The following is a 24,618-nucleotide window of genomic DNA, read 5'->3' as shown; positions in this document are numbered from 1 at the left end:
TAATTTTTCCTTGTGGCAGGTAAGAGTGAAGAACATGCTCATCCAACAAGGGTTGATCAATGCTCTCTTGTACGAGGAGAAGCCGACCACTATATAGGTGCAGGATTGGAGACGGCTACAGATGCAGGCGGTGAGTACCATCCGCATGTACTTAGTGGATGAGATGGTGAACCATGTGCTTGGCAAGACTTTTTCGACGGTGCTGTGATCAAAGTTCGAGGAGTTGTATATGACGAAATCTCTCACCAACACTCTTTTTCTCTAGAGGCAGTTCTACCAGCTGCGGATGACTAAGGGACAGAGCCTGCAGCAGCATCTCAGTCACTTCTAGAAGATCCTCACCAACCTCCTCAGCATTGGAGAGAATATTGAGGAGAAGATCAGGGTGCTAATTTTGCTAACGTTGCTTCTCCCTTCGTATGAGTCCTTGATGACTGCTCTTCTAGTGGGGAAGACACCATCAAGATGGATGAGATCACCGTGATGATACTCCAGAACGAGGTTCTCAGGAGGAAGAACCCAGCTTCGAGCTTAGGTGGCGGCAGCTCAGCTTTGGTGGTTTCTGGAGGAGTAGGAGGTGGTAGATGGAGTGACAGGAGATCACGACGAGGACAGTCCAAATCCAGGATGAGGGACTTGAGCAAGATCAGATGTTACCGATGTGACGAATTTGGACATCTAGCTAGAAATTGCTCTTAACTTAAGGATCGAACGATTGCTGCTGTAGCGACGGTCAGTAGCGATTCAAAGGAAGATGTCCTGGAGATATCTGACGATGTATCTACTTCTTTCCAGTAGTGGATCTTAGATTCTGTATGCACCTATTATGTATGTTGCAGAGAGGAGCAATTTGACTCCCTGGAGAGCAATAAAGATACTGTTTATCTGTCGGATGGATCATGCTGTGCGATCAAAGACATCGGGACAGTCAGCTGAAGGACACATGATGGTGCAGTGAGGAGATTGGGGGAGGTCCGATACATATCCAATTTCAGAAGGAATCTTATCTCACATAGCAGACTAGATTCGAGAGGCTACAGGACGGTAGCTGGTGGAGGAATCCTAAAGGTGCTACATGGCGATATGATTGTTCTAAAGGGGAAGAAGAGAAGGATAGGGCATTATTATCTAGTGGGGAGCCCAGTGCGAGGTGGAGCTTCAGAAGCCAGGAGGAGCTCAGAGCGTGGTGGAGCTCTAGATGGAGGTGAATCGGGTACGAGATGTGAGACTCGAGAGGATGAAAAGTGATATCGCAAGGTGAGATTCCTATTACCGCAGGATGATATCTCGAGTAGGTCTCAAGTCAGAAGGAGCACAGCATACAACGAAGATGAGATCGAGCAGCCTGGCTCGACTCCCATGTTTGTCCATCCATGATCAGTAGGTGATTGTCCTAGGATATGTGGGCGAGAAGATTCAGAAGCTCTCGGAGTTAGGATGAGGCCGAATATCGAGTCAAGGTAGAGATTGTTAGGATTTGACACCTCGAGATTTGATCTACATTGAGCCCACAACGAGGTCCATGACGAAAAATGGAGTCCAACGAGTTCAAGATCATCTCAAATAGAGTTCAGACAGAAAAGATACGCTCGATTGAAGTTGGCACGAAACTCGGAGCGACAGAGGACCGTCGGTGGAGCGGCGGCGGCGTGGTCGCGTGGGGCCCAGGCACGCAGCTCGCGGCACAGGCCCAGAGTGCAGCCCAAGCCCAGGCGTGCGAGCGTGCGGGCCGGCCCAGGCCCAAGCTCGCGGGCGTGGCCCAGGCCCACGGAGCTCGCCTGGGAGCCTATAGCCTGATCCATGGTGGATCGGGCGGTGCACTGCTGGGTCTGTGGATGAGGGGGCATTTTTCCTCGATTTTGTTAGGTTTTAACCCTTTAAAAGGGCCTAATGCGATAACAGAGAGGGTGTGGCTCAATTTTGACGACAGTGAACCCACATGGAGAGAGAGAGCAGCACGATGTTGAGAGAAAAAGAAGTAGGGAGGCCCCTGGATAGCGGACAGCGGTCGCTTCAGAGGTTCAGAGGAGTCTTCCCATAGAGAGAGTTTTTGTGAGGGAGAACTTTCTATGAGGAAGAAATTTAGTGTATGAGGGTTAAAAATAAAATCTCCTCTTGTAATATTTTTTTCTTATAGTAAAATTTGCATGCCCCGTAGAAATAAGCCATTTTTTGTGTGATCTACGTATTTTGGTTGTTTTTATCTTATTTTTTCTTTCTTGCTACTACATCATGTATTATCGAAAAGATTTTGAGAGGTAGTGTCCTGACCAAACATCTGCCCAACACTTTCATCGTGAATGCCACAGTTGATTAGCATAGGACACATGGGATCGGTTGTAATCATCAAGCTAAGGATTGTCCAATCAACTTACAATTTTTAGGATGCCTGATAATATGAATTCTGATGAGATGGATATTTAATATTTTCTAAATAAATTATTATAAAATTAACATATATCTATAATAATTATCATCATCTTTTTTCTATATTATTGTATATAATGTAATGGAGAAAGCTAAATATAATATAATAGCTATAATTATAAGTCTCCATTCCATCATCACATTTTCTACTTTATCTTATTTTAGACTTGTTATTTCTTGTTTCAAAGAACATAAGATGCAAGTTTAAGGGTTGTTTGATCAACTCGTAATTTCTAGAATGTCTGATAATATGATTGGTGATAAGATGAATGATTTTTAGCATTTTTTAAATAAATTATTATAAAATAATATATATCTGTAATAATTATCGTCATCTTTTTTGTATGTTATTATATATAATGTAACAAAAAAAGCTAAATTTATTATAATAGCTATAATTATAAATCTCCATTCCACCATAATATTTTCTACTTTATCTGATTTTAGACTTGTTATTCCTTATTTCAACGAATGTAAGACGTCTAAGTTTAACCAGTGCCCCACTCAAGAGTTTATGTCGTTGGGATAATATTATATTATAAAATAATTTGATGATTCCTAAAAATTATTTATTTAAAAATATATTTGTAAAAAAAATAAATTTTATATTATTTAGGTGGTGGAAAAAATTATTCAAAAATTACTATAAAAAAAACTATTATATTTTATTAAAGATAATTTTATATAAAAATTTTACCAATTTTCAATAATATTTTTGAACAAAAAATTTAAATAGTAACATTATTTTTTGATCCATTTATTAGCCATACATAATCCACTAACATAAAAGTTGTCAATATTGATTATTCCAAATATTAAAATATATTTATATAAATTAATAAATAATCTTTAATCAATAATATATATTAATTTGTTATTATAAATAAATTTTAATATGTTTTGATGTATAAATAAATATATTATTTATTAATAAATCCTATATTAGATTTATTAGTAATTAATAAATATTTTTATATTTTATTAATAATTGATATTTATTAGTATACATTAATATAATAAATATATCATTATTTATAAATATCTTTAGTAGATATATTAATATATTATAATTAGCATAATATATATAATATAATTCAAATAATATTGATGTAGTATTTATTTTTTTTCTCTCACAAAAATAGGTATAAATCTATCATCTATTTTATTATTTTTATTAATTTTTTAATATTAAATATAATAATCTGATATGAAAATTATTTTTATTTATCGGATTATTTCTGCTCCTGAAAAGGAAAAGCGAACAAAATGTAAGACACCGAAGTAACTTAAAACGATAGCATTTTCTCCATTCATTGGTGGTGAAAAAGAAAAAAAGAAAGGGAGCTTTTGACTTGGGGAATGACGGTCTTCTGACCCGGTGGGCCCCTTCCTTTCAACCCACGTCCCTCCCAGTAAAAAGGCGAAATCATCACCCAAAAAATTAAAAAGGCGAAATCCACTTCGGTTTGCAAAACTTCTCCCCGAGTGGATGGAGCGGAAAAGAGAATACTCCCACCGTCAGCCAGGATCTCCCTGCCCCAGGCGAGCCGGGAAGCCGCCCTCACGTGACGCCGCTTGTCACCTCCAAACCCTAGCCACCTCACGCCGTCAGGACGCCAGACCTACTTCTCGTACGATCCTAAAGCGCTCCCCACCCTCTCTGACACCCTGGTGACCGGACCCTCACGGGTCAGACACTATCAGCAACGAGATCCGTCACCGCGATCTTCTCCATCTCGCGGCTCCAAAAATACAAAAATAATAACCACCGTAATCTTATAACAACTGCGATACACTTCGGGTCCCGACAATCACATTAATTACAACTGCAGCAAAGCAGGACCACTATAGATAAGCATTCTGATATTATATATAAATGCGAGTCATAATTTAAACAGCCTTTATTTGATATTTTCACTTTTAATAAAGTGATATCTTCTAGAAAAATAAAGTTATCAATTTTTAAAAATCATTTAAAACAAGATAAAGTAAATGATGATTTTAATAATAATAAAATATTTTATAATTATCTATTGTTTTTATTAAAATAATATTATTATATTATATTATAATAAATTTATTATGATATGATAATATTATTTCTTAATATTATAACATTATATGTTTTTTAACGAAGAGAATTCCCACTACCGCTGAAAAATCTCTAAAAAGGAGGCCAGCCATCACCCAATTACTTGGTTCTTTATTCTTAAAAAGAAAAAATTATCAATTATCTATTATTTTCTTAATATTTCTCTTATTTAACCACCTATAAGCATTTCTAGAGAGGCTTAATATCTATTTCTAGATAAATTAGATGGTTTGTGAAATAGCTGGAAGGATGCTCCTCTCGTAAGAGATTTTCAATTTGGCTCGTCTACTTTGTTGATATCTTTTTGCTAAATTTTTTAATTTACAAAATATATTTTAGAAATTAGTTTGAATAAAGAGGAGCGCATCTGGTTGCTTGATAGAGAATGAATTAGTCAGATGTCAACTTACAAAAAGCTCCTTCTTCTCTTCGTTGAAGATCTAATAATGATCATTGAAGTTCTAATTGGCTTCATATTTTGGTTATTTTCTTTGATAGAAATATTTTGGTAAGTTTAATATTAACTTTTTTTTTTATTTGACTTTGTATTTTATCTCATCTTGGATATTTTGGTTAGTTTAATATTGTTAGCATACTATTTTTTTGTTATTTACTGAAATTTCATAAGATTTCGTTGGGCATCATTTCTCCTTTTATTTTTGAAAGCCGAAAGATAGAAGCATTTTTTTAATTAAAGAAAATAATATTTATTATAATCAATTATTTTTAAAATAAAAATATGATAATAGTGATAAAAGTAATAGTGCAATGGAGATACTTGTGATATTTGCAGATGGAGTAAAGAATGATAATAGAGATAAAAATGGTTACGGCAGTGGCACCAGTTTTGATGATATAGTGCAAGTGATGATGGTGGCAAGATGGAGGTGACAATGATGAGAATAAGGAGTATTATTATGGAGACATCGATGATAAAAAAAAATATTAATAATATAATTTATGATACGATAAAGATAGTAATAATAATTATTACTGAGATAATACCTACGATAAATAGCAGAGACAACGATTGTGATAGTGACAGACATAATATTGATAGTTATAATAAAAATATAAAATTTTTATATTAAAATATTTAATTTATTTTTTAAAAATAATAAAAATAATTTTTAAAATATAGAAAATAAAAATAGCAGCATAAACATATTTTTTCCTCTTGATTTTTATAATTTTATTTTGAAAATAAAACAACTATAGAGTTGCTCTAAAAATAATTCTAGAGAAGATTATTATAATAGTATTATAATAAATTAGAAAAACTTAATGATATTTTTTTATAAAATATTCATGAATCTCCGTAAGTGGAAGCAATAGAAGTAGAGCTGGCAAAATATGATCCGACCCGCCAATCTGATCCGTATTCAATCCGTCATAAATAGGTTTTGATTTAGGCTAAACAGGTTTGGATCATAAATGGATCAATCTGTTTAATCTATTTAATAAGTGGATCGGATTTGAATTTTAGATATCTGACCCATTAATCCATTTAATATTCAGGTCAAATTGAGTCAGATAACCTATTTAACCTGTTTAATCTATTTCTGATCCATTCAATCCGATCTATTTAATCTATTTAAGACCCGTTTAACCTATTTAAAATATGTTTAACTTGTTTCTGACCTATTTAATATGATCTGTTTAATCTATTTAATCAAATTTAATTTATTTAATAAATAAATTAAATGAATCGAATCGGATTATCTGTTTAATAAATAGATCGGATTCATATTTAAATTTTTAACTCATTTAATAAACAAGTCGGATTTGGATTGATGATTTTCTGATCCGATCTATTTATGATCTAATCCATTTATGATCCGATTTGATTGCCATCTTTAAATAAAAATTTATCTAAAAATATTTAATAAAAAAATTAATATTTATTATAATAATTTATATTGATAATAAATAATTTTATAGAAAATTAATAATGTCTTAATGAGGAGGCCCAAAGATGCTGTTATTTATATTTTGCACCTCCTCCATCGTTATGCGTAACGGCCGTTAAAAATCCGTAACCCATCGTGACGGTGCTGTCAGGCACGGTCACATTACGCATCATATGATGCAGGCATGCAGTCTCTTCCCCACCGCACTCCATTCCACTCTCCCTCTCCCTCACTCTCTCTCCTGTTCCACTTTTCCTCCGATTCTCTACCCACCAACTCACCACGCCGATGCTTATTCTCCAAAACCACCCCATCCCCAACCCTCTTATCCGCTCCCCCTCCCCCCTCTCCGAAGAAGAAAAGATAGTACCACAACAACAAGAAAATAAACAAAGGGATAGAGATGAAGCCGTACCTTGCTCTATTCCTCCTCCTCCTCTTCTCTTCCCTCCCTCTTCTCCTCGTTTCCCATGATGGCGACTTCGACACTCTGATGAAGCTCAAAGATGGCCTGCATGGCCCCGCCGGCAACGACCTCCACGACTGGGACCCCTCAGGCCCCACCCATTGCTCCTTCTCCGGCGTCACGTGCGACGCGGACGCCCGGGTCGTCGCCCTCAACGTCTCTTACATCCGATTCCACCGCCCGCTGCCGCCGGAGATCGGCCTCCTCGACCGTCTCGTCAACCTCACTGTCGCCTGCAACTTCCTCACCGGCCAGCTCCCGCCGGAGATCGGCGCCCTCCCCGCCCTCCGCTTCCTCAACATCTCCAACAACAACTTCACCGGCCGCTTCCCCGACGTCGACGGCGGGTTCCCGGCGCTCGTGGTCCTCGACGCCTATAACAACAACTTCTCCGGCCCGCTCCCTCTCGGCCTCGCCAAGCTTCCCCACCTCCGCTACATCCACCTCGGCGGGAACTTCTTCTCCGGCGAGATCCCGGAGTCCTACGGCGGGATCGGAAGCCTCGAGTACCTTGGCCTCAACGGGAACGCTCTCTCAGGCCGGGTCCCGGTGAGCCTGAGCCAGCTCACGAATCTTCGGGAGATGTACATCGGGTACTACAGCACGTACGAGGGCGGCATCCCGCCGGAGTTTGGGATGCTGACCTCGCTGGTCCGGCTCGACATGGCCTACTGCAACCTCTCCGGTCGGATTCCGGCGAGCCTCGGCCAGCTGAAGCTCCTCGACTCGCTCTTCTTGCAGTGGAATCACCTCACCGGTTCAATTCCACCGGATCTTGGCGGGCTTGACCGGCTCCAATCTCTCGATCTCTCCATAAACGAGCTCACCGGCGAGTTGCCGGAGAGCTTTGCCGGCTTGAAGCAGCTCAAGCTCCTCAATCTCTTCCGCAACCATTTCCGGGGCCGCATCCCGCCCTTCATCGCCGATCTCCCGAATCTCGAGGTGCTCCAGCTCTGGGAGAACAACTTCACTTTCGAGCTCCCGGGGGGGCTGGGCCGTAACGGCCGGCTCCTCAAGCTGGACGTGGCCACGAACCGCCTTACCGGGACGATCCCTCCCGATCTCTGCGCCAGCGGACGGCTCGAACAACTCGTTTTGATGCAGAACGCCTTCTTCGGGCCAATTCCGGAGAAGCTCGGGGACTGCAAGTCTCTTCTCCACGTCCGGCTCGCCAAGAACTTTCTCAACGGGACGATCCCTGCCGGGCTCTTCGACCTCCCCTCTGTCGACATGCTCGAGCTCAGCGACAACTACCTCTCCGGCGAGCTGCCCGGGAGGATCGCAGGAGACAAGCTCGGCGAGCTGCTCCTCTCCAACAACTGGATCTCCGGCCCGATCCCGCCGGCCATCGGGAACCTCCGCGGGCTCCAAACGCTTTCCCTTGAATCGAACAGGATCTCTGGAGAGATCCCCGCCCAGATCGGCGATCTGAAGCAGCTCTCAAGGCTTTACCTTAGAGGCAACAACTTGACCGGAGAAATTCCTCCGGATCTCGCCCGGTGCGCCGGGACGCTCGAGGTTGTTGATCTCAGCCGCAACCACCTGATCGGCGTGATCCCGGACGCGATCACCGAGCTCCAGAATCTCAACACCCTCAATCTATCCAGGAACCAACTCTCCGGCGAGATTCCGGCGGACATCCAGCGGATGCAGAGTTTGACCGCCCTCGATCTCTCTTACAACCTTCTCTCCGGTGAGATCCCAGCCCAGGGGCAGTTCTTGGTGTTCAACGAGAGCTCGTTCATCGGCAACCTCGACCTCTGTGGCGGCCCGCTGCACGTGCCGGTCCCGTGCGGCTTCTCTCGGGGTCAGGCTCGTGATGGGCTCGGTTCCGGCCGGGGCCGGGGGTGGGACTGGAAGCGGTTCTTCGTGTGCGTGGTGGTACCCTTAGTTGGGATAATTCTGGTGGGCGTGGCGGCGCCCAAGGGATGGAGGGCGTGGAAAGGAAGAGGCCGTCCCGACGCCTGGAAGATGACCGCGTTCCAGCGGCTTAACTTCACGGCGGAGGATGTGATGGAGTGCCTGAAAGAAGACAACGTCATCGGCAAAGGCAGCGCCGGGATCGTTTACCGGGGGAGCATGGCGAGCGGCGCCGAGGTGGCGATCAAGCGGCTTGTTGGCCGTGGCGGCGGAGAGCACGACCGTGGGTTCACGGCGGAGATAACGACTTTAGGCCGAATTCGGCACCGGAACATCGTCCGCCTTCTCGGGTTCGTGTCGAACAGGGAGACCAATCTGCTGCTCTATGAGTACATGCCGAATGGCAGCTTGGGAGAGATGCTGCATGGAAGCAAAGGGGCGCATTTGGGGTGGGAGGCGCGGTGCCGGATCGCGGTGGAGGCGGCGAGGGGTCTGTGCTACCTCCACCACGACTGCTCGCCGCTGATAATCCACCGGGATGTGAAGTCCAACAACATACTGCTTGACTCCAACTTCGAAGCACACGTTGCCGACTTCGGTCTCGCCAAGTTTCTTCACGACTCTGGCGCGTCCGAGTGCATGTCCTCCATTGCTGGGTCCTACGGCTACATCGCTCCAGGTACTCCCTCTATAACTACTGTTACCACCTGCCTCTCTTTCCAATTTTTTTGTTTGCGTGTAGTTTTGGCTTTTAGTAGGAAGTCAGAAGTCAACTTAGTTGCAGACAAATGGGCCTTTTGAGTTTTGACTGTGGGTCCCGATGGGTTCTTAAAAGTTTTTGGATTTCTGTAGAGAGTGAGAGCTTCTAGTGAGTTGGTATTAGGAGTATATATCTACGGTGGGATTGATGCGGTGTCTTCTTCGTCGCTTTGCTCGAAGCGATGGTTGCGTCGTGCTGTCAAAATAAATTGCCTTGGACAGTGGGCCGCGGTTCCGTATAGAAGGATGTCTGGGTGACCACTTTTCGCTGGGGTCCAAGGAGGGATGTGCGCGCCTTAACGGGTTGGAAACGGAGTCCCGTTCCCCGAGCCTGACGTCCGTTATGGAATTTTGGGAAGGAATTGATATGATATCATTACATGTTAGCGTATTGGCTCAAAAGGCGTGTTGGCATATTAACTGGGATGTAGTTAATTTTAACATCCTGATGTTGCCTTGGAACAGAGTATGCATACACTCTTCGGGTGGACGAGAAGAGCGATGTCTACAGCTTTGGTGTTGTGCTCCTGGAGCTGATAACCGGGCGTCGGCCTGTCAGCCCAGCCGCCTTCGGTGAAGGTGTGGACATTGCCCAGTGGATCCGGAAGACAACATCGGAGATCGCGGACACGTCTGACGCTGCTGCAGTACTTTCTGTAGTGGATCGCAGGCTCTCGCCATGCCCTCTGGATTTGATCATCAACCTGTTCAAGGTCGCGATGCTGTGCGTGGAGGAGCAAAGCGTGGCACGCCCAACCATGAGGGAGGTGGTCCATATGCTCTCCAATCCAACAGCCTCTGCGGAAACAGAACTCCTTGCTGTCTAGAAAACCAATCTTCTAAACTACTGCTAATAAGCTGGGAGGCTTTTTTGTGTTGTATATAATCGTTGTTAGATTGGTTCCTGTATGCTAGAGTGGTCTTCTAAAGAGTGTAGCCACTCGACTTAGCTGAAACTCTGTTACCTGATTGTTACGATGGAACGTTGTTTTGGTGTTTGATGAATTGTCTGCCATCTTGGCATGATCGGAGGACTAGTTTTGCAAATGATGGACATTTGATCACCTGCTTGGTTGGTGTTTTATTTTAGCAATTAGAGGAGCTTGTGCCTGCCATTGTCCGTGAAACGATATTGGATGTTTGCATGAGAAAATTTAGTCACGCTACCGAGCGCGTGCGCCATTCACTTTTAGAATTTTAAGTAGTCCACAACTAAAATTTAATCAAACCAGTGAAGTTCAAAATATTTTTTTTTTCGTTTTCGAGGCTAGCAGGGAGTCTAACACATTCACAAATTTTTGGGCTAGTTTGAAAGTCGAATCTAGGATCTTCTCTCATGAGGAATTCCTGCCTGTATCTAAAGAGGGTGTCGGAAAAGGTCTATCAAAAATATTTAAAAATTGTTATTGTTGGTCATATAATTTTTTAGATGAAAAATAGAATACTAAAGGAGATAAAAAATTGAAAAGATCTTACTTAAATTGAGGCTTCTGAAACTATCCTAAGAATGTGATTGGCCCCTACGCATGGATTTTTGGCGATTTCATTCTCAAAGTAAAATGATTTTGCTCAGCTTGATCCTCCTCTTACGAGTACAAATGAACACGATTGTTGAGGAGGCTGATCTAAGAGATTTTTTTCAGATATCCAGAAAGAAATAGAGAAAAACACTAACACAAAAGAAGATTGAGAATTTTTTATTACCTTTGAATTCAGAGTTTATTTATAGATCCTGTCCGAATTACTGAGAAGGTGCAGATTCTATTCGGATTATCGAAAAGGCATCATGGTTTGGAAGAGAAATGATGTTTTAGAAACATCATATTTCTTCCGAAATCAACATTCTCTCTCGAAAAGTCACATCTCTTCCGAAAGAATCGGAAAGTTTAAAAACAAAATTTTAATAATTTTAAATAATTAAAATTTAGGGGATAAAAATTTTTGATTTATTTATTTATTTAATTATTTTTTAAAATAAACTCTAACAAAGGGAAGGTGGTTGAAGACAAATGCCGGATCTTTAACCTGGAACCTGTCTACGAAGAGTGAACAGGGAGCTATGACCGCTAAGCTAACATGCAGGTCATGAATGTTATAGCAAGTGATAATTTAGCTGACCGCACACTGTTTCATCCCAATCTAGTTTGCGTTTCTTGCAGTGTTAGATATTTTGTATGGTGGATTCTTCCTGTGACATGAACCTGATGGCTAAATGAATTTAGAATGGTTAAACATACAGCTTTTGTGACAATAACCACGTTAGTTGGTAGTTATCATTACGGAAACATCTATATATGCTTCAATTTTAACTAATTTATAAAAAAATTAAAGCCTAAATTTTGAAGTTAAGGTTTTAACTAATTTGTAACCTACAAAAAACTTTTGACTAGGATATTGGAGTAAAATAATATAGTAGAGTTTTAAATCTTTTTATTATACTATTGTTGTATAGTTAAGAGTTTGCTAGAAGTCCTGTCAATGGCTTTATAAGAGATGGTTTGGATGGTGTTCCATGCAGATTTGAAGTTTTACTTTGGCATACATGATTCCTAAGTTTGTGTTCAGATTTTTCTGATTTAAGTTTGACAGTTTATGTCTTCAAGTGATTCTCAAGTGACTATGCTCCTTGATGAAAAGAGTTGATGATTGATTGAGACAGAGCGATTTGGTGATCCTACCAAATTTAATGGTTTAGATGCAGGTTCTTTTTTAGTTCTGCTGTTGTTATACTTCTATTGTAGATATATGTAGTTTTGATGTTTAGAGAGTGGGTACACTTCTTTCCTAATAATGTTTGTTATTTCGAGAGGCTAGTCTTTATGCCTTTATAAAATGAAGTTTTTATTGTATATATATATTAGTTAGAATCCAAACTTTAATAATTGACGCTCGCAATGTTGTGATCTTCTAGTTTCAATGATCAATTGGGAAACCTTCATTTCTGCAGTTGTATTGGTGATTAGCTTATCGTTGGACCAAGTTCTTTTCCAAAATATCAGGTGGTCTGAGAGTATTTGTACTTGGTGATATTTTTTGCTTAATCTATGATGACATTACTGTTGCTCTTGAGGTTTTGCATTTGATCCATCTTTTCTATTTTTGTAATTTCTTTCCTCTGCTTATCCATCTATACTATTAATTTATCAATAAGGTGTATGTTAATGTTTGTGATAGAATCCTTGCCTTACAGTTGCCTAGCCTGCTTACATCCAATTAAGAAGTCAATAGCATGACCCAATTATATCACATTCATTTCACTATATGCAATTGAGAAGTCAATGCACAAGCAAATTACAATATATTCAGCTTAGAAGATTCACCCCTGTTGCAATTTCACAGCATCTAGCAATTTTTTCACCAAAAGTTAGTAAAATACAAGAATTTTTTCCCATTCAAATATTAATTCCGTGGAAGCTGGATGTGCGTTCTGTTTCATATATGGTACATCTTTATCTGTACTTATTCAGATGTTAATTTCATGCATTTCCATGATTCTCCTATAAATTTAAATGTAAAGCAGCTGATGTTGGATGTGCATTTTGTTTCCTGTATAATATATTGTTATGTGCAAAATGTTTCAAATCTAGCTTACTTCGAAGGATGCATTTTTCAATCTAACTTCCATACTTGCCACATCTCTATGGTATATGCCCTGAGATTAATCTGTTTTTTTGCATTGGATGTTCTTGTTGAGGTTGGTGTTGGAGTTTGCTGGAGCCCTAGTTGTTGTGACAATTAGCTCGACAGATAAGCCTAATGACGGGGAGTCAAATCCAAAGTGAGAATTTAGAGGGTTCCTTTTTTGTTTGTTCCCATTATCTCTAGTTTCCAAAGAGGTGTGGAAAAAGGAAGCCTGTTATTCCACGCGTTCACCCTTTGGATGCAAATTGCTACGTGTACCAATAGTTTTCCTTGCATACAAGTGGCATAGATTATTTATAATGGTAATACGTGTCTATTTAATCATTATTCCGACAATGCATGAACATTGTTCTGAAAAGCTGGGTCAGAGGCAATGAGATGCATGTAATTCTCCAGAATCTGAAGAAGATTAGACCAAGTCTCTGTTTTGTTGCGCACCAATTGTCATCATCTTAGTTGAATAGCTACTATCTGTGGTCTCGCAAAGCTTGCTTAGTACTAAAGGGAGTTTTATCAGAGCAAGAGAAAATAGAACAAGTCAAGCTCAAGCAGCAATATCTGTCTCCGCCTGCGGCGTCCAGGCCTTGTCCATGCACAGTGTTAACCATGGACCATGGAGCATTTTCGTTCCAAGTATTGAAACTAACGCACTATTTACTATACGTTATTATGTGAACAGTAATTTTTGTCGGGCCAGCCATCGTGAAAAGAAAAATCAAAGCCACATTGTACCCACCATTGTTACCATTCAACTCTGAGTGTTTCGATGGTCCCAGCACGCCGCTTGCTGATAGGGTTCGGGTTGTGTCTTTCGTTGCGAAAGAATGGTTGGATTGGTTATTCTTTTACGAGATGAATTTTTGGATTGCATCTTGAACAACTTTCAAAATACGATATCAGTTTTGTGATCTATGTTACAAGATAAATTGAAGTGCTTTGAAAGCTATGCAAAATATGATTTAGTAGTTCATCTCGTGAAAAAGAAGAACGAAGATTCTTACATGAAAAAAGATATAATCCAAATCCGATGTTAGTACTTCCAAGTCTCACACTGTGTGCTGATGTTAGTTCAGACTTTTTTTATAAGATGTGCTGCATGATGGCCTGTGATAGACCATAAGAGCCCATGCTATATATGGGATGGTGCCCCCTGGGATATCTAGAGACCAATTGTATCCTAGCAAGACATGGATGGCCACGGCTATGGAACTGGTCCATTAAATTCTGTATGGAAGTTGTGAGGATGGATCAATGCCATGTAAGATTACATGAGTAAAAAGTTGGTACGAGGACAACCCAAAATATTCAAAAAAAAAAAATACCAGAAAGGCACCAGCTAGAGAAATTCTTAGTTCACAGCCCCCGATCGAAAAAAAATATACCGCTTTATTAGATTGAGCCACATAATATAATTAATAATAAAATATATATTTAATGTAGCTTAGTTTTCTTTCTCAAATTTTTTATGACCAAAATATCATTTTTTTTTTTTATTTTATTTTGCTCATATTTTGTCAGAATGTCATATATTATATATTATAGCAGAACATGATATAATCAACATGATATCATAAAAAATAATAGAACATCATAATAATTGTTGGGGGATACCCACCGACCGACCGACCGACTGTCGGAGGGCCCGACCGACTGTCGGAGGGCCCGACCGACTGACGGCCCGACCGACCGACTGGCGGCCCGACCGACTGACGGCCCGACCGACCGACTGGCGGCCCGACCGACTGGCGGCCCGACCGGCTCCGACGGACGACTCCGACTGGCCGATAGACCGACCGATCGTCGGTCGGGGCGACCGACTGACGGATGCCATCAGCGGCTAACTACTGACCATTCAACGGTCCATCGCCGACTGGGGATATGTCGGGCGTATCCATCCCGACCGACTGAACCCAGAGGTCTGATGGCTGACTCACATGAAACTCGCCGACCGATGGAGGAACCCGACGCCACTCTGCTGGCCACCGACCTAGGGTCAGCCGACTCCTCCGATCGCCGTACAGCCGCCAGACCTTGTCAGCTCTGACACGGACATGCGGCGCGGTTACCTAGGGGCATTGTCCCGCCGAGGGCATTGTCAACCCTGGTGATTGGACAGCCACACGGCGACATGACATTTTCACGGCGACCCTGGCAGTCCACAGTGAGTTGACAGTTCCTCACTTGTCCGCGTCATTAATGACGGTGCCATACCGTGCTCCACTATATAAACCGGGGAAGGCAACAGTGCAAAGGATCGATCCGCTCCGTCTCTCCCGAAATCGCAGGCTCGCCCCTCTCCCTCTCTCTCTCTCTCGATTGAGCTTTCTGTCTACATTTCACTGTTGCCCAGTCACCTCTCTGACTTGACCGTCGGAGGGTCCCCGCCGGAGCCGCCTCCGGTCAGTGCGGACTTCCTTTTGCAGGTGCACGCTCACCACCCGGCGATCGGGCGACGAGGCGATTAGCCGCAACAGATTGGCGCGCCAGGAAGGGGACAGCATGACAAAGACAAGAGCTCAACGATCGAGATCACTGGGTCGGCCAGGCGCTCTTCCACCGGGAAGAGGCCTCCCCGATCCCACCGGCGCGGAGCCTAGCTCTCCGCGCCCTGCAGTGACCACGGAGGCCCAGATTGCGGCCATCGTACGGCAGATGACCGTACTGACCGACGCAGTCAAAAGCCTCCAGCAGCAACCGGCGGCCCGACCTATGCCCTCCAGGAGCAGCCGCCGACGATCGCGCCGATCCCTGTCGCCTCCGTGCGAGCGCCCCCAACAGCGCTCCCACGGGAAGAGGAGGGACGACCATGGCGCGACGACCGACGGTCCCAGCGGCCCTCTCCTTCCCGTTGGAACGGGCAAGGAAGGAGAAACGGCCGCGCACACCGTCGGCCTCCCTTCAGAATCTTCCGGAGACTCCACTCCTGGGGTCTCCCAGCATCGACGAGCGGACGACTACGAGCGACGGTTTGAGAAAATCGACCGCCGACTCGCCCAGTTGCAGATGGACGGCCAGAAGTCTTCCAACGACGTCGACTTTCAGACCGCCCAACCTCTCTCCCGACTGGTCCTCGACGAGCCGATTCCCAGTCGGTTCAAATGCCGCACGTGGAGCCATACGACGGCTCCACCGACCCAGTCGACCACCTCGAGAGCTATAAAGCTCTCATGACGATCCATGGGGCAACCGACGCTCTTTTTTGCATCGGCTTCCCCGCCACACTCCGCAAGGCTGCCAGGGCCTGGTACTCCGGTCTCCGATCGGGAAGTATCCATTCCTTCGGGCAGCTCGAGCACTCGTTCGTGGCCCATTTCAGCACCAGCCGAAAGCCGCCGCGAACGTCGGACAGCCTTTTCTCCCTCAAGCAGGGGGAAAACGAGACGCTCCGACACTTCGTGGCGCGATTCAACGCGGCCACGCTCGAGGTCCGGGACCTCAACGAAGACATGGCTGTCTCAGCCATGAAGCGGGGCCTGAGGGCATCCCGATTCACTTATTCTCTGGACAAGACCCTCCCCCGAACTTATGCCGAGCTACTGGAGCGCGCATACAAGTATATGCGCGCGGACGAAGGAGCGTCCGACCGACGCTTGGCCGAGCCCAGAGGCCCGAAAGAGAAGCGGAGGAAAGGTCGGGAGCCCGCCGAACCCAGTAGGCCCCCGACCGATAGTCGGGTCTCACCACCCCGACGAATCCAAAAGCCACCCCGGCAATAGACTCCGAGGCGGCACGCCCCAGGTACGACTCCTACACTCCTCTCTCCGCTCCCCGTGCGCAGATCCTGATGGAGATCGAGGGGAGGAATACCTGCGACGGCCTCCGCCTCTGAAGGCAAAAGGCCTCGACCGTCGGAAGTACTGCCGGTTCCATCGAAGCCACGGCCACGACACCGAGCGGTGCATCCAGTTGAAGGATGAGATTGAAGCTCTCATCCGCCGGGGGTACCTCGGCAAATTTCGGAAGGGTCCGCCGACCCAACCAGTTGCCGATCGACGCCCCCAACCGACTGAAGAGGCGGCGACCAACCAGCCGACGGCCGGAGTCATCAACATGATCTCCAAGCGGCTGGGCTCGGGACGTCTGCAGGAGGGAAGCCGACGAAAAGGCCACGCCCGGACGACGTAATCACCTTTACGGAAGACGAGTTCGGGGCATCCAAACTCCCCACGACGATGCTGTTGTTGTGTCGGCGACAATAGCGAATTATGATGTAAAACGAATTTTTGTTGATAATGGAAGTTCGACAAATATTTTGTTTTACTCGACCTTCTCCCGAATGCGACTGTCAACTGACCGACTCAAGAGGGTCTCCATGCCCTTGATCGGCTTTGCCGGAGACGCCGTCACGACAGAAGGAGAAATCACCCTGCCCGTGACGGTCGGCACCGAACCACGGCAAAGCACGGTCTCCCTCACTTTCGCGGTCGTCCAAGTTCCTTCGGCTTACAACGCCATACTTGGACGACCCGGATTGAACGCCCTTAAGGCGATCGTCTCGACGTACCATCTCTTTGTTCGGTTCCCGACCAAAAACGAATCGGAGAGATGTGCGGAGATCAACAGCTCGTCCGACGATGCTTCCAAATCTCCGCTCAAAGCGACGAGTCGAGGGATCTCTGACAATCGATAAGCTGGACCAACGGGAGGAGGAAGAACGAGGTTCGCCGGCCGAGCAGCTCGAGGCGATCCCGATAGGAGAAAATCCCGACAGAAAAGTTTGGGTCGGGACTCAATTGCCTGACACCGAACGACGCCGACTGACGGAGCTGCTGACGGCCAATGCCGACATATTTGCTTGGTCGGCAGCAGATATGTCGGGCATCCCCCCAGAAACAATAACTCACCGACTCAACATCGACCCAACGATGAGGCCGGTGAGGCAGAAGAAAAGGTCCTTCGCCCCGAGAGGCAGAAGGCCATCGACGAAGAAGTGGACAAGCTACTCGAGGCAGGCTTCATCGAGAATCCACGTATCCCGATTGGCTCGCCAATGTCGTCATGGTCAAGAAAGCCAACGGGAAGTGGAGGATCTGCATCGACTATACCGACCTCAACAGAGCCTGCCCAAAAGATAGCTTCCCACTTTCGAAGATCGATCAGCTGGTGGATGCGACGTCCGGATTTCGACTGCTCAGCTTCATGGACGCCTTCGCCGGGTACAATCAGATCTGGATGGGCCTGAAGACGAGGAGCACACCGCGTTCGTGACTCCCAAGGGCCTCTACTGTTATCGGGTGATGCCCTTCGGACTGAAGAACGCCGGCGCCACCTACCAGCGACTCGTCAATAAGGTCTTCAAAGACCAGATCGGGCGTAACATGGAGGTGTACGTGGACGACATGCTGGTGAAGAGCACGCAGATCCCGGACCATGTTCAGGATCTCGAGGAGACCTTTCGCACCCTTCGACGACACCGAATGAAGCTCAACCCGACCAAATGTGCTTTCGGGGTGACCTCAGGGAAGTTCCTCGGATTTCTCGTTTCTCAGAGAGGGATCGAGGCCAACCCTGAGAAAATAAAGGCGATCCTCGGCATGCGCCATCCGAACACCAAGAAGGAGGTCCAACAACTGAATGAAAAATCGTCGCTCTTAGCCGATTCATTTCCCGATCAGCTGAAAGGTGCCTCCCGTTCTTCAAGATTTTGCGTCAGGCAAACGGTTTCTCTTGGTCGGATGAGTGCCAGCAGGCCTTCGAAGACCTGAAGAAGTACTTGGCTTCCCCACCGTTGCTCGTAAAGCCGCAGGTCGGGGAGACCTTGTATCTCTACTTGGCCGTATCTTCCGAGGCGATCAGTTCGGTGCTCGTTCGGGAAAACGAGTGCCGAACTCATCAGCCCATCTACTACACCAGCAAGGTGCTCCACGGCGCCGAAGCAAGGTACTTGGAGACGAAAAGATGATTTTCGCCCTGACCGTCTCTGCGCAACGACTTCGACCATACTTCTAGGCCCATGCCATAGTGGTGCTCTCCAACCAGCCCCTGAGGGCAATTTTGCACCGACCGAACACGTCCGGACGACTGGCCAAGTGGGCGATGAAGCTCAGCGAGTTCGACATTCGGTATCGACCGAGGCCTGCCCTGAAGGCTCAGGTCTTGGCCGACTTCATCGTCGAGTGCCCGACAACCGACCAAGGGTCAGGAGCTGAAGACCCAGGATGAGGTGCGGTCTCTGAGCCAGACCCGATCTCCACCTGGGTACTCCACATCGACGGAGCCTCGAACGCTCAGGGAAGCGGGGCCGGGCTCCTGCTCACGAATTCGGATGGGGTGGTCACCGAATACGCCCTCCGATTCGACTTCAAGGCCTCCAACAATCAAGCCGAATACGAGGCACTCCTCGCTGGCTTGAGGATGGCGAAAGAGTTGGGCATCGACAGCCTCCGGGCATTCTCTGACTCTCAGCTGATCGTGGGGCAGTCAAGGGCGAATTCGAGGCGCGAGATCCGACCATGATCAAGTACCTTCAGAAAGTGAGGGACCTCGTGGCGCGACTCGAGTATTTCGAAATTTTCCACATCCCTAGGTCGGAGAACGCCCGTGCCGACGCACTCTCCAGATTGGCAACGTCGGCCTACGACTCTTTGGGTCGGACGTTCGTGGAGAACCTCCAGCAGCCGAGCATCGATCGGGTCGAAGAAGTACAGCAGCTAACGTCCGAACCAAGTTGGATGGACCCGATCGTCCGGTACCTGACCGACGGGATCAGTCCTGAAGATCCCACGGAGGCCAAGCGACTCCGATGGTCAGCCTCGCAATATGTCGTCATGGACGGCCGACTCTACAAAAGGTCGTTCTCCCTTCCCCTGCTTAGGTATTTGGGACCGACCGACGCCGACTACGCTCTCCGAGAGGTTCACGAAAGAATTTGCGGGAACCACTTGGGGGGCAAGTCTCTGGCCTTCAAGGTCCTGCGACAAGGCTACTACTGGCCCACCATGAAGAAGGATGCGGCCGAGTTGGTTCGGAGGTGCGAGCTGTGTCAAAAGTACGCGAACATCCAATACCAACCGGCCAGCCAAATCGCTCCCATTGTCGCTCCATGGCCCTTCGCCCAGTGGGGAGTCGACATTCTCGGTCCATTCCCACCAGCGTCGGGCCAGAGGAAGTTCATCGTTGTCGCCATCGACTACTTCACGAAGTGAGTCGAGGCTGAGCCCTTGGCGCAGATCACCGAGCGGAAGATGGAGGACTTTATCCAAAAATCCATCATCTTCAGGTTCGGATTGCCGCACACCATCATCACCAACAACGGACGGCAATTCGACAACTAGGACTTCAGAGACTTCTGCGCCAGGTTCCACATCAGGCACCGACTAACTTCAGTCGGGCACCCACAGTCCAATGGCGAGGTCGAGGTGACCAACCGAACCTTGCTCCACGGACTCAAGACTCGACTGAATGAAGCTAAAGGTCTCTGGGTCGACGAGCTGGGCTCCGTTCTGTGGGCTTACCGAACGACCCCCAGCGTCCCGACCGGGGAGTCGCCGTTCAGTTTGGCCTACGGGACAGAGGCTATGATCCCGCTCGAGATTGGCCTGCCATCTTCAAGAGTCGAGCAATACCAAGAGCCGGACAACTCCGAGGGTCGGAGGGCCGACCTGGACCTCCTCCCCGAGCTACGAGACGAGGCTCAAATCCGAATGGCTTCATATCGACAGAGGGTCATCCGGTATTACAACGCCAAGGTCAGACCAAAGCTCTTCAGGCCTGGTGACTTGGTCTTGAGGAAGGCGGAGGTCTCGAAGCCCTTGGATCAGGGGAAGTTGGCTCCAAACTGGGAAGGACCCTACAAGGTTGCAGACACCTTCGGGCCGAGAGCCTATCGGCTGGAGACCCTTGAGGGGAAGCCCATTCCCCGGACTTGGAACGCCGACAACCTGAAGCTGTATTGCCAGTGAATTTTGTAATTCAGTAGTCGGAATACAAATTCAGTTTAAAATCTCGGAATCTTAACTCTTCGACTAATGATCAGCGCTCAGCCCCAACGTATTGATGTGGACCTAGCATCCACCTAAAACCGACGACCTCATCATCGATAATGCATCGGACTCTTACGAGGACCGACGCATCTACAAGAACGGGAGTTGGCACTCCTTCGACGATCGATGATAAATCGGACCCCTACCAGGACCGATGTATCCATATCAACGGGAGTTGCACTCCTTCGACTTTCGGCAACACATCCGCCCTTGACAAGGGCCGATGCATCTATTGTGGCGGGAGTTCATACTCCTTCTACGGTCGAATTTTCGGGCCGAACCATCGGCCGACAGGCCGATCGGACCCCGACCAAAGAGAGGCTAAAAGCCCACGCGACTGTTGTCGCGACTCCCGACCAGGCTACGGCTGGTCGAGGGATATTCGGCTTACCACCGTCTATCGCACAATGCGACCTTAGTCGCATCCACGACTTGCCGACCGACCTACGGTCGGCTGAACGATATTCGACTTGCTACCGTATGTCGGAAGACACAGAACCCGACGCAAGAGCATGGGGACCCGACTTACTATTGTTTCCCCGACACTGCGCCGGACGACATTCGACTGAACGCGTCTATGGAAGCCCGACTACCGAACCTTTACCAGGTTCGGTCGGCTCCCAACTCAACAAGACGCGCCCGACTAATGAGCTCGACTACAAGAAGCCGACCCAGAGTCGGGACGTACTCTACTTTCGGGGCTGCACAAGTTGTTGAAGTCCTACCGACTTACGTGAGTTGGCGACTTACTTAAGTTAGCGACTCACGTTCGACATCGCAGAAATGTTCGGCATTACAAACAAAAGGAGAAAGGAAGAAGTTTCATTCATTACTGAAAGGAAATTACAAAGTCGGGTCGAAGCCCGATTACATATATTTTTTCAGAAAGCAAAAAAAGTAAAGGTAGTCGGCAGGGCCCGATCATCCATCCTAGTTGATCTCTTCGACCGACGGAGGATCGGGGATGATCGGCGTGTCGGCCATAAGCGGTGTTGGGTCGCGGCTGAAGGAGGGGCTTCGGTCGGTGAGGGGATATCGGTCGGCACCTGCTCCGGGATGGCTCCCTCCACCACGACGACGCCTCCCGAGGGCTGGTCGGCCATCTCCTCGGTTCCTTCCCCTTCGGCTCTTTCCTCCTCGGCTAACGGCGGGACGACGCGGCTGACGTCCAGCTCCGGGTACAGGGCATGGACGGCGTCCCGACCGTCCTCGAACCCGACCCGGTATGAGGCGAAGCCCGACTCGAGCATCTCCTCCCGGTATTGGTCGGAAGCCCGGAAGTCTTCCACCGCCCGATCGGCCGACTCTTTCGCCGACCTTGCCTCGTCCTCCGCACGGGCGAGCGACACCCTCGCCGACTCTGCCTCAACCTTCGCCATTTCAGCGTCGACCTGGGCGATGGATAGCTCCTCTTCGGCTTCGGCGAGCTTCTCCAGGCTGACCCGAAGTTGCTCGCGTTCCCCTTGGAGTTCGGCGGTGGCGCCGTCCCATTCGCGTCGAAGACGACGCACGGCCCGACCCTTATGTTTGGCCTCCTTCTTGGCCGACCGAAGTTCGGACCCAAGCCGGGAGACCTCGTCAACTAACTTGGCCTCCCGGTCGGCCGATTGCTGAAGTTGGTCGGCCAACATCGCCCTCTCCGCTTCGACCGCTGCCGACCTCTCCTTGTAAGCTGCCCGAACGTTGCCGAACCTTTGGTACCCGACCTCCAGTTCGGACATCGTGAAGATCAGCTGCCGATTGAAAAAGCTTTGTCAGGATCACATAACAAGGAAAATTTCTAAGGGAAAGAAGAAGTGATGCGAAGCTTACCTCAACCATGGTCGGGTAGAACCGCGACAGCATCTCGGTCACCTGTCGAGATCGCAGCGACTCTACGTCGGCTGGGAGGAGGATCCCCTGACACAACCTCCTCGCAAGGTTGTGGTCGGCCGACGCTCCTTCGGGGTAGTACGCGCTGGGAGGCGCAGATCGGCTCCCCGACCTTGTCTCGTCTGCGGGCTCCATCGGGGCTTTCCCCCGATCAGCTGCCCCGACTGACGGGACCGACAGCGAGGGGACGCTGGAGTTCGACCCGGCGCCCCCCGTTGTGCCAACGGACGCCGCCGGACGATGTTCGGTTTCCCGAACGTCATCCGGCTCCACCCGCACCGACGAAGCCGCCGATGTTCCCTCGGCCGCCTCCTCGGCCGGTCTCTCCTCCGCGTGAACCATCGGAGCCGCGAGGGCTATTACGGGCTCCGACTGATCGGTCGCCGATGCCTCGACGGTCGGCGGAGCTGGAGCAGGTTTCTTCGGGGGGCGCGAAGGACCGGCCCCCGATGCTGGCCTCTTCCTCGTGGCGAACCGTCGAATCTCGGCATCTGTCGGCCGCATCCTTGGAGGTGTCCCTGCAATACCGACAAAAATGTTAAAGACCGGACCAAGAGCCGAATGAAAAGAAAGATCGGGGGATCGGGCGATACCTATTCGGGGGACCAAACTCAAGCCGGCATCATAGAGAGCTTGTTCGGTAACAAGCTCCCTCTGCTTCGGGACCGACATGTCTTTCAGTCGGTGGAAGTCCTCCCGGTCGTCCGCCTCCACCCGGCTGTTGTCGTTGGCCTCGGTTCGGGGCACACCCCAGCGGAAAGGAAAGCCCCAAGGAGATGAGGAGGAAATGAAAAAGAATTGGTTCTTTCACCCATGAATGGATGATGGAAGATCGGTGATGAAAGCAAGACCCTTCCGGGGGTTGAAGAGCCACCACCCTCGGGCTTTAGGGTGGGGTCGGAGCACAAAGAATGCCCGGAAGAGTGAAACGCGAGGGTTGGTCGGCAAGAGCTGACACAACAACGCGAAGGAGATGATTAAACGGACAGAGTTCGGTGCCAGTTGCGCCGGACAGAGTCCGTAATAATCTAATAAATTCCGGACAAACTCCGGAATTGGAAGCCGAAGACCCGCGCGAAGGTCTTCAACATATAGCGCCAGATCGCCGGGCGGAGGGCTGTTAACCCGACCGCCGGCCCCTGGAGCGGAGAGCCGAAACTGCTCTGGGATGCGATATTGCTCCTGAAGCCGATCGACATTCGGCCCCGAAAGCGAGGAGGCCTCATCTTCCGGAGCCGATCGGGAGTCGTCGGTCGGGTTCCCCGACCGAGCTCCCTGAGTCGGATTCCTGGTCATTGCACCGGAACCGAAGGAAGAAGAAGAAGAAAGAAAAGAAGAGGAAGAAGAAGAAGATGGGACCACGAACCAGATGAATCCCTCTGGAAGCAAGAGAGCTCTGCCCGCGACGACTGAGAAATCGCCCGGACAGAGTTTCCCCAGCGAAATGGCAAGTGTGGGTCATGGGTCCGGGAGGTCCTATATATATAGGGCCGACCGACGGCCGAGATGCTTTCACGCCGACCGAAGACCCGCAGATGCACGACACGTGGCGCCCGCCGGTTGGCAGAAGATTCGGCGCGCCCCGTCCCGGGACGGCCGCACCGCCCA

General features: G+C 47.8%; 1 protein-coding gene across 1 annotated transcript; it reads left to right on the top strand.

Annotated features, from left to right (window-relative positions):
* Window positions 1-6,634: 6,634 nt before the first annotated feature.
* Window positions 6,635-10,519, top strand: LOC140852948 (leucine-rich repeat receptor-like kinase protein FLORAL ORGAN NUMBER1). Its single transcript, XM_073246971.1, is given in 3 exon segments — window positions 6,635-6,801; window positions 6,803-9,434; window positions 9,980-10,519. Coding segments are annotated over 3 exon segments (3,078 nt in total). The 5' UTR covers window positions 6,635-6,717; the 3' UTR covers window positions 10,342-10,519.
* The last annotated feature ends 14,099 nt before the right edge of the window (window positions 10,520-24,618 follow it).

Source organism: Elaeis guineensis, chromosome 12 (assembly GCF_000442705.2).
Source record: "Elaeis guineensis isolate ETL-2024a chromosome 12, EG11, whole genome shotgun sequence".
NCBI classification, from domain to species: Eukaryota; Viridiplantae; Streptophyta; class Magnoliopsida; order Arecales; family Arecaceae; genus Elaeis; species Elaeis guineensis.
This window is presented reverse-complemented; position numbering and strand designations above follow the sequence as displayed.